The sequence below is a fragment of the Trichechus manatus genome, unplaced genomic scaffold (genome assembly GCF_000243295.1).
Source record: "Trichechus manatus latirostris isolate Lorelei unplaced genomic scaffold, TriManLat1.0 scaffold00198, whole genome shotgun sequence".
In the NCBI taxonomy this organism is placed as follows: Eukaryota; Metazoa; Chordata; class Mammalia; order Sirenia; family Trichechidae; genus Trichechus; species Trichechus manatus.
Window position 1 is genome coordinate 4,143,656 of NW_004444134.1, and position 10,266 is coordinate 4,153,921.

At 40.6% G+C, this 10,266-nt stretch overlaps 1 protein-coding gene across 1 annotated transcript in view; it reads right to left on the bottom strand.

The window, feature by feature from the left end:
• Positions 1-10,266, bottom strand: part of MYLK4 (myosin light chain kinase family member 4) — a 110,296-nt gene that overhangs the window by 20,042 nt on the left and 79,988 nt on the right. The window contains exon 2 of the mRNA XM_004387915.2: positions 1,386-1,464. Within this exon, the coding sequence (XP_004387972.1) occupies positions 1,386-1,464 (79 nt within the window). The remainder of the gene's footprint in view (positions 1-1,385; positions 1,465-10,266) is intronic.

Sequence of the window (10,266 nt, forward strand, 5' to 3'; positions counted from 1 at the left end):
ATATTTTATTGTACTTCAGGTGAAGGCTTACTGATTATTATTTAATTCTTGATTTTAGGAATGATGTGCTGTATATTGCTAAAAGGAGCTCTGGTGGTACAATGGTTAAGCATTCAGCCACTAACTAAAAGGTCAGCAATTTGAATCCACCAGCCGCTCCTTAGAAACCCTATGGAGCAGTTCTACTCTGTCCTATAGGGTCACTATGAGTCGGAACCAACTTGATGGCAGTGAGTTTGGGTTTTTTTGTTTTCTTTTGTATTTTTATTTTGCTAAAAATGAAACCTCTTCATCTGATCATAAAAAAGATACTGATCATGTGAGTACTAATAATCATTGTCTTTGTTCCCCAGTTGGTAGAAGAATTAGAAAATAAGATGACTAAAAATGTCACAGGCAAGAAGAAAAAATAATGGCAAGAAAACGTAGCCATGGAAACACTGCATAAGCCGGGCAGCTGGGTTCTCCATCACTGTTGGAAAAGTCACCTTCCTTACCCTTTGATATGGCCATTGACACAACCTTTAGATTGCCAGGGCATGTAGATGTACTGTGGATGTTGTGCGGTAAGCCCTACCTTTCATAGACTGCATCACCACTAGTTTCATCAACACACCGCTTGCTATTTGCACACTTGTCCTGCACAGATTCCTTAGTAGTTGCTGGTTTCCCTTTTTCCTTAGCTTCTCTTGCACTAGCGTCTTCCTTAGAATGAAACCCGTCTTTCTCTCCTTTGCACACTGGGCTTTCATTTCTATCCATAGCGACTTGCTTCTTGTCTCCCAACACTATCGCAGTCTTGTCTTTTCAGTCTCTCTGTGTATGAAATGTCTCTCCCATCTGTATTCGCTCCTGGCTCTATGGGATTTCTTGGAGCAAAACTTTTCCATCGTCTTGCCATCTTTCTGTCGGAAACGTGGCAAGATTTTTCTGAACTAGGAAGTCCTTGGTCTTCTCCACATTTTTCTTGTTGAGCTTATTAACTGTTTCTTCCACATAGGAGGGCTGGTTCTTCTGAGCAGATCTCTCTAGAAGCCACCACAGGACACAAAATATTTTAATGTAGACACATGTGATCAGTGTAATTTTGGCTGCATATAATGGTATCTCTATTCAGGTTTCTCTTTATCTGCAGACATAAGCTTTTAAAAAGCAAAGTAGAAGCAAATATTCTGGGTTGACTGACAATTAGGTTCCTAAAGATTTTCTTGTTTGTAACTAGTCAGATCCAAAGCCAGTCAAATAAAGGTATTCAAACTGCACCTCTCCCTACATCTGAGCATTGCGAATGTGTAACTTCCTCTGAATAAGAACAACAGTAGCAAAAGGACTTTTATAACAGAGCTCTCCTTATCTATAAATATCTAGTCTTCAAGAGATGTTACCTGTGAGGGCTGAGGTCCTTTTGCTTGTGACAGATGTTGTGTCCTTCAGGCCTGAGTGCAACCATACCTTCTCCTTAGCCTGTGGGTACACAATGAGTAACTGAGGTTACACAGTACATCAGAGTTTCTCAGTCTCAGGTCTACTGACATTGGGGGCTGGATAGTTCTCTGTCATGGGGTGGGGGCTGTCCTGTGCATTGTAGGATGCTGAGCAGCATCCCTGGCCTTTACCCACTAGATGTCAGTAGCCCCCCTCCCCCTGCCCCCAAATTGTGACAACCAAAAATGTCTCCAGAGATTGCCAAATGTCCCCTGGAGGTAAAACTGCCCCTCTTTGAGAACCACTGTATTACATGATTCAAACAAAAATTTAATAGTAATTTAGAGGGCAAGACAATCTGAATTAATGAAACTCTGCATTAGACTACAGTATTTGAAAGCAAATGTACTCACTACTTCCAAAGAAATTCTGTAAAACTCTGGCATTGTTTGTGGAAGAAAGTCCATCTTAATGAATAGATGAAAGGATACTGATAATTTGTATGCTACCCTTGACCTCTGCTTATATTGTCTTGATATGGTTTATATATAAATCAAATAAAAATGAGAGGATATATGTGAATGTGCTCTGTAAACCAGAAAGTAGGAGACCAAAGTAAGCTTTTATACATGGGAGCTCTTCCATTGCTTAGAAACAGATGGTCCCTTTCCTAAGTAGATAAACATTCTGCTCAAAATCCTGGCTACTCTGAACTAGATTAGCAAATCCTTTTAAAATACCAGGTAAAAGGTAAACATTAGCCCAATTCCCACAAATATCACAAATCCTAAAGTTATCTACTGTAAGTAAATGAAATTGTATGAATGCCCAAAGAATCGGTCTTTTTTTTTTTTTTCTTTTTAACAGAAAAAGAATTTGCCTTAGGGGGATTTGCAGGCATGTAACAGGATGTGAGTGCAGAGCAGTGATATCAAGGCAAATTGCAAATGTACTTTTCAACAATGCTCAGAACATTTTCATTTTTCAGATGAGACTTTAAAACACAGAGGCATGTTTGGTAAATCTGTGGAAACACCAAGATTAGAGATTAGAGCCTTGGGTTTTGTAGCTTTCTTCTCTAAGGTTACGTGCAGGGGTGCCCTATGTGCACCTCTGCTGTGGCAAAACCTTCAGCTCCTCAGGCAAAGTCCAAGTCTCCCACTGCACCTTTCCAACACTCAGCATACACCCCATGGTATCCATTGCAACTTCATTGGTGTTTTTTTCCTGTCAATTTGCCACAAGATTGTAGGGTCCTAAATGGAGCCCTGGTGGCACAGAGGTTAAGAGCTCAGGCTGCTAACCAAAGAAGGTCGGCAATTCAAATCCACCAGCTGCTCCTTGGAAACCCTATGGAGCAGTTCTACTCTGTCCTATAGGGTCACTATGAGTCAGAATCAACTCGATGGCAACGGGTTTTTGGTTTAATGAAAAAAGTGGTTTGGGTCAGGCACACCTTATTCCTCAAAGTGACACCGTTGCTTTTTAACACTTTGAAGAGGTTTTTTGCAGCATATTTGCCTAATGCAATACATCATTTCATTTCTTGACTGCTGCTTCCATGGGCCTTGATTGTGGATCCAAGTAAAATGAAATCCTTAACAACTTCAATATTTTCTCCACTTATCATGATGCTGCTTATTGATCCAGTCATGAAGATTTTTATTTTCCTTATGTTGAGGTGTAATCCATACTGAAGGCTGTGGTCGTCTTTGATCATCATCGTAAGTGCTTCAAGTTGTCTTCATTTTCAGCAAGCAATGAAGTAATGTGTCATTCACATATCACAGGTTGTTAATGAGTCTTTCGTCAATCCTGATGCCAAGTTCTACTTCATATAATTCAGTTTCTGGGATTATTTGCTCAGCATACAGATTGAATAACTATGATGAAAGGATACAACCATGAAGCTTACCTTTTCTGATTTTAAACCACTCAGAATCCCATTGTTCTGTTCTAACAATTGCCTCTTGGTCTATGTACAGGTTCCACATGAGCACAATTAAGTGTTCTGAAGTTCTCATTCTTCACAATATTATCCATAATTTGTTGTGATCAACACAGTTGAATGCCTTTGTGTAGTCAATAAAACACAGGTAGACAACTTTCTGGTATTCTCTGCTTTCAGCCAAGATCCATCTGACATCAGCGATGATATCCCTGGTTCCACGTCCTCTTCTGTATCTGGCTTGAATTTCTAGCAGTTCCCTGTCGATGTACTGCTGCAACTTTTTTGAATCATCTTCAGCTAAATTTAGTTTGCAAGTGATATTAATGATGTTTTTCAATAATTTCCACATTCCATTGGATCACCTTTCTTTGTAATGGGCACAAATATGGATCTCTTCCAGCTGATTGTCCAGGTAGCTGTCTTCCAAATTTCTTGGCATAGACAAATAAATGTTTCCAGCATTGCATCCATTTATTGAAGCATCTCAGCTGGTGTTCTGTCAATTCCTGGAGCCTTGTTTTTTGCCAATGCCTTCAGTGCAGCTTAGACTTCTTCCTTCTGTACCTTTGAGGTCTAAGGTGCTCTTGATCCAGGCCATGTTATTTTCAACTACCTTAAATACATGTGAAAGCTAGACAATGAATAAAGAAGACAGAAGAAAAATTGATGTGTTTAAATTATGGTGCTGGTGAAAACTATAGACTGCCAGAAGAACAAACAAATTTGTCTTGGAGGAAGTACAGCCAGATGCTCCTTAGAAGTGAGGATGACAATACTTTGTCTCACTTATTTTAGACATGTTATCAGGAGGGACCAATCCCTGGAGAAGGACATCATGCTTGGTAAGGTAGAGGGTCAGCAAAAAAGAAGAAAATCCTTGACTAGATGGATTGGTGCAATGGCTCTAACAATGGGCTCAAAGCAATGACTGTGAGGATGGCACAGGGCTGGGCAATGTTTTGTTTTGTTGTATATAAGGTTGCTATGAGTCAGAACTGTATCAATGGCACCTAACAACAATGTACAAATGGAGTCCCTGGGTGGCACAAATGATTAACATGCTCAGCTGCTAACGGAAATGTTGGCAGTTCAAGTTCACCCAGAAATGCCTTGGAAAAAAATCCTGGTGATCTACTTTGGAAAAATCAGCCATTGATGTTCTGCATCCTACTTTGGTGAGTGGTGTCTGGGGTCTTAAAAGCTTGCAAGCGGCCATCTAAGATGCATCAATTGGTCCCAACCACCTGGAGTAAAGGAGAATGAAGAACACCAAAGACAAGGAAAGTAGTAGCCCAAGAGAAAGAAAGGGCCACATAAACCAGAGACTTCATCAACCTGAAACCAGAAGAACTGGATGGTGGCTGGCTACCCCCAGTGACCACCCTGACAGGGAACACAACAGAGAGTCCTGGATGGAGCAGGAGAAAGGTGGGGTGCAGAACTCAAATTCTGGTAAGAAGACCAGATTTAATGGTCTGACTGAGACTGGAGGAACCCCGGAAAGCATGGCCCCTGGATTCTCTATCAGCCCAGAACTAAAACAATTTCTGAGGCCAACTCTTCAGACAGGGATTGGACTGGACTTTGGGACATAAAGTGATACTCATGAGGAGTGTGCCTCTTAGCTCAAGTAGATACAAGAGACTAAATGGGCAGCTTCTGTCCAGAGGTGAGATGGGAATGTAGAGAGGGTTAGGAGCTGGCTGAATGGAAATGGGGAATCGGGTGGAAAGGAGAAGTGTGCTATCACAGTATGGGGAGAGCAATTAAAGTCACATAACAATGTATGTATAAATTTTTGTATGGGAAAAAATGAAAAAAGAAAAGTCAGCCATTGAAAACCTTATGGAGCATACTTCTACTCTGACACACATGAGGTCACCATGAGTAGGAATCAACTTCATGGCAACTGGTTTTTTTTTTTGTTTTTTTTTTTTTTGTTTTTTAAATGGACAAAAAGATTGGCTCATTCTTGAATCCTGGTATTTAGCCCACAGGTTAGCACGTAGTGATGACAATGATGATGATGATGATGATGAGGGTGATGTCAGCTAACATGTATTAAGCACTGACTGTTTGCCAGGCACTCTTCTAAGCACATTACATTATTGACTCAGTTGCTCCTCATAGCAACCCCTTGGGGTAGTAACTATTAACCCCATTTTATAAGTGAAGTTGGGTAATTTCCCAAGGTTATACAGCTTGGAAATGGCAGCACTGGCATTCTAATTCCACTGTCTACTTCAATCTGTGCTCTTAGTCACTACCTTTTACTACATTTTACTGTTACTCTGAGAAAAAAGGAATAAAAGGATTTCAGCCAAGTTGCATGATTAAAATTTATTGAACATTTACTGCGCAGTCAGCACTCCACGAGACAAGAAAAAGATTAGGAGAGAAGGACAGAAAACAAAAGACAGACAGAAAACAAATTAGTAGAATAAAGAAATAGATATTTATTGGTAAAAAGATTAGAATTAACATGAAAGAGAGGAAAAAGAAAGAATTTAAGTCCAATTTTGAAAGCATATATTCAAATTAGTTAAGATAGTTTACAAACACTTTTTATGAAATGTTGTGTTTAAGATGTTTTATAACTTTATCTCTCATTGCTTCTCTTTTGAACTGAAAACTCCTGGTGTGTAAGAATTGTGTCTCTAGGTTTATTTTGTATGGCATGAACACAGTGGCAAAAGCTCATGAGACCTGATAATGAAAACTGGTGTGCGTTGTCAAGGTCAGTCAATCAAAATATTTGGTTGTCAGAATCCTTGGAGTTCTGAGGGAGCAGCATTCATCTAAGGCCCCTGGGGGTGTTCAGCAGTGAAATGCCCACAGACTGTGAATGCCTTCTTGGAGTCCGGTAGTCTGACTGCCCCAAGAAGAGTTGCTATCAGTCCTGAGGAATGTCAGAACCAGCTTCCAGATGAGGATGTTTTTCTTTGCTAGTTATATCACATGTGCTTTATCATTTAAAGAGTGTAAGGAGGCATTTACATTGCCACAGGCGATCACATTTTTATTTTCCTGTATAATACTGACATCTAGAGGCAGTTTGAACTGGAAAGTTTTCCAAAAAGCAGAGATGGTGTTTCTCCTTTTCTGTTTCCTGACAGCAACTGTATAAACTTCAAAATGAAGAGTGTTCACTTTGTATTATCAAGTTATGTGTAGAAGCTGCTAAAATAAGCAAACAGCCCTGCAGTTTGGTTAAATCTTGTCTGTCGTCCAACATTGAAACATGTTTTCTGCTGATCAGAGCAGCCAGAACCACTGTTGTTAAGTATGATGTTCCTGAAAGGATTCTGAACCTCGTCCTCTGTTAATAGGATAGAAAACATGCTACAGGTTCTGCCCCTCAGCTGAATCCATGCACTTAATAAACATTTCATATTTGCATATCAATTCCTTTTGTAGCTGCTTAACCATTTCTTTTATAATAATATATCAGTGGATTTGGGATGACTCAGGGAAGAAAGGGGACTTGGCCCAGATTCCCAAGTATCCAAAACATAGTTCTGCTCTGGCCACTCTGTGCAGCTTTCTAGACTGGTCTGTCAGTGGGGTGTATGTACCCAGGCAGTGGCCAAGGCAGCCTTTCAGGGTGCAGGAAGAAGGTATTAGTGTTCTTATTTCTGTTTTATTCTATTCTTTTAAAATTTGTATCTTACATATGTTTTAAGATGTATGTTAATAAAATTGTACACATAAATAATTTATAAGTATCTATAATATATTAAGAAGGTCCCCAGGTAGCAAAAATGGTCTGTATTGAACTACTAACCTAAAGGTTGGTGATTTGAACCCACCCAGCGGCTCCACAGAAGAAAGCCCTGGCAATCTGCTTCTGTAAAGATTACAGCCGAGAAAACCCCTATGGAGCAGTTCTACTCTGTAACACATGGGGTGGCTATGAGTCAGGATTGACTAAATAGCAATGTGTTTTGGTTTTATAATATATTAAATATTATTTATAAAAATAAATATACATGTATTGGTTTCAATGTGCATAATTTATAAATAATAAATATGTTGAGGGTGTATTAATTTTTTTTACTGATAGCAGTGCAAAATCAAAATAGTTTGGAGATCATGCACTATTCATTGCTCAAATGCCTACTTGACTATTTAAGCCAATTGTAAGCACTTTATATTCCGTCTCCGTCTGCAGTTTCATTCATGGCAGTAGAATTAAGACTTTAACAAGAGGGCAGCATAAGCCCACAGTGTGCACCCAGCCGCTGGACAGGAGCTCACCGTGGCCCTATATCACAGGCCTTTCCCAGGTCACTAAAAGCCTTCTACTCTTCCTGAAAGCGGTGGAATAACCTAAAGGGAAATTCATTCCATTGGACAGTTTTGCCTAGCCCCTCTTTGATCCCCATTCAATAACAATCAGTGTAAAAGATCAGTCCTAACATGGATTTAACTTTGTTGCTGCCTCATCTGGCCCCTACAAAACTGTGCTGGTTTTCTGCATTGTCGTGCTGCTGGTGGACCAGTCTGTCCACCCACTGGAGCGTGAGCCCCCCTCTTCAGCTTTGTATCCCCAGCACAGCAGGGAGCATAGGGCTCCCAAAAGGCTTGATGAACAAATGTTCCAAGGAAGGAAGCAGCACGTGTTCCCAGAATGGTGTTTCTGTTGTGACAACATTCCTTCATCAGGCAGCACCACTGGAGGAGGTGGGTCACCCTGGCATCATCCACCCAAGATACTTTACTAAAAATATTCCACTTTTCCTGAAAGTGGTAAAATAACCTAAAAGGAAATTCACTCGGTTAGACAACTTTGCCTAGTCTCTCTTTCATTCCCATTCAATAAAAACTACTGTCATGGTTCTCATATCTTTGCATCACTTAACTGAGCATCCACAGCCCTGCAGCTTGGGGTTAGAGTTGCTACAGCAAATGATTTGTTTAACATCATATATGGGACACAACTAAACTATTTATACGTTGTAGTTGTTAGGTGCCGTCGAGTTGGCTCTGACTCACGGCGACTGTATACTGGAACGAAATATTGCCAGTCCTGTGCCATCTTCACAACGATTGGCATGCGTGAGTCCATTCTTGGAGGAACTGTGTATTTTGAGTGCCCACCAACCTAGCGGACTTATCTTCCAGCACCATATCAGACAAAGTTCTGTTGTGATCCATAGGGTTTTAACTGGCTAATTTTTGGAAGTAGATTGCCAGACCTTTCTTCCTAGTCTGTCTTAGTGTGGAAGCTCCACTGAAACTTGTCCACCATGGGTGATCCTGCTGGTATTTGAAATACTGGTGGCATAGCTTCTAGCATCACAGCAACATGCAAGCCACCACAGTACAACAAACTGATGGATGGTGGAACTGTCTGTGTGCCCTGAACTAAATGTTTTTCAAATTACTGCTTAAGGCTGAAAAGATGAAACTTTTTGGTAATTTTAACCTAATGCTTAGAAATATAAAAACAAAATTATAAAAATTGGTAATGACTCTTAAACTTTGATTAGGCTCCTAATAAAACCAAAACCAAAACCGTCAAGTCAATTCCAACTCATACTGACCCTATAGGGGAGAGAAAAAAATAAACCCCAAAAGAATACAAAAAGAGGACTTTTCAGAAGTAATATTAAAACTACATTTCCTTGCATGAAGATGAAAGAGAATTTTAGAAATCATTCATAAAGTAAATCTATGTCTCTTCATCCTCAGTGCACACTCAAATGCCTTGTGCGCAAAGTGAGAAAACAGCCCCAAGTCCTAGCAGATAGAAGGAACTCTCAAAAGCATGGCCCGTTTGTGGTCTGTGGGGATTGGCCTGCTGTAAAGCAGGACAGGATCTGGCTGACCTGCTCAGGAAGGGAAAGTGGTACCCTTGACCTCAGAACTCAGTAAGTGGATCCTCCCTGGGCTACTGATGGAATGAGTGTGATCACATGGTCACCTGAGGAAATAACGTTGCCAGGAAAATTAAACCCTTTGGTGCATCCGCAATGACATGAACAGTGCTTCATTGAGAAACCACGTAAACGGGGCTCTTCAAAGACATAGATTAAGAAAGGACCTGAAATTAAAGGCGCTGATTCAGGAAAGTCTAATTGGACCAGCCGTCAAATGAAGTTGCATGGATGGTTTTAATTCTATTCAATTATAATATGCAGTACACAGTACTATTAAAAAAAAAGTGTGCTACCACATTTAACAGCCTCCTCTAGCAATAAAAGACAGGATAGAGCATAATCAAATTTACTCTATTAGTTTATTTTTTTATTCATTTTTTCCCATAAAAAAATTTGTACATATATTGTTATGTGACTCTAATTGCTCTCCCCATACTGTGACAGCACACTCCTCCTTTCCACCCCTGATTCCCCATGTCCATTCAACCAGCTCCTAACCCTCTCTACCTTCCATCTCACCTCTGGACAGAAGCTGCCCATTTAAGTCTCTTGTATCTACTTGAGCCAAGAGACACACTCCTCATGAGTATCACTTTATGTCCCAAAGTCCAGTCCAATCCCAGTCTGAAGAGTTGGCCTCAGAAATTGTTTTAGTTCTGGGCTGTTAGAGAATCCAGGGGCCATGCTTCCCAGGGTATCTCCAGTCTCAGTCAGACCATTAAGTCTGGCCTTCTTACTAGAATTTGAGTTCTGTACCCCACATTTATCCTGCTCCATTTGGGACTCTGTTGTGTTCCCTGTCAGGGCAGTCATTGAGGGGAGCCGGGCACCACCTAGTTCTTCTAGTCTCAGGCTGATGAAGTCTCTGGTTTATGTCGCCCTTTCTGTCTCTTGGGCTACTACTTTCTTTGTGTCTTTGGTGTTCTTCATTCTCCTTTACTCCAGGTGGTTGGGACCAATTGATGCATCTTAGATGGCCGCTTGCAAGATGTTAAGACCCCAGATGCC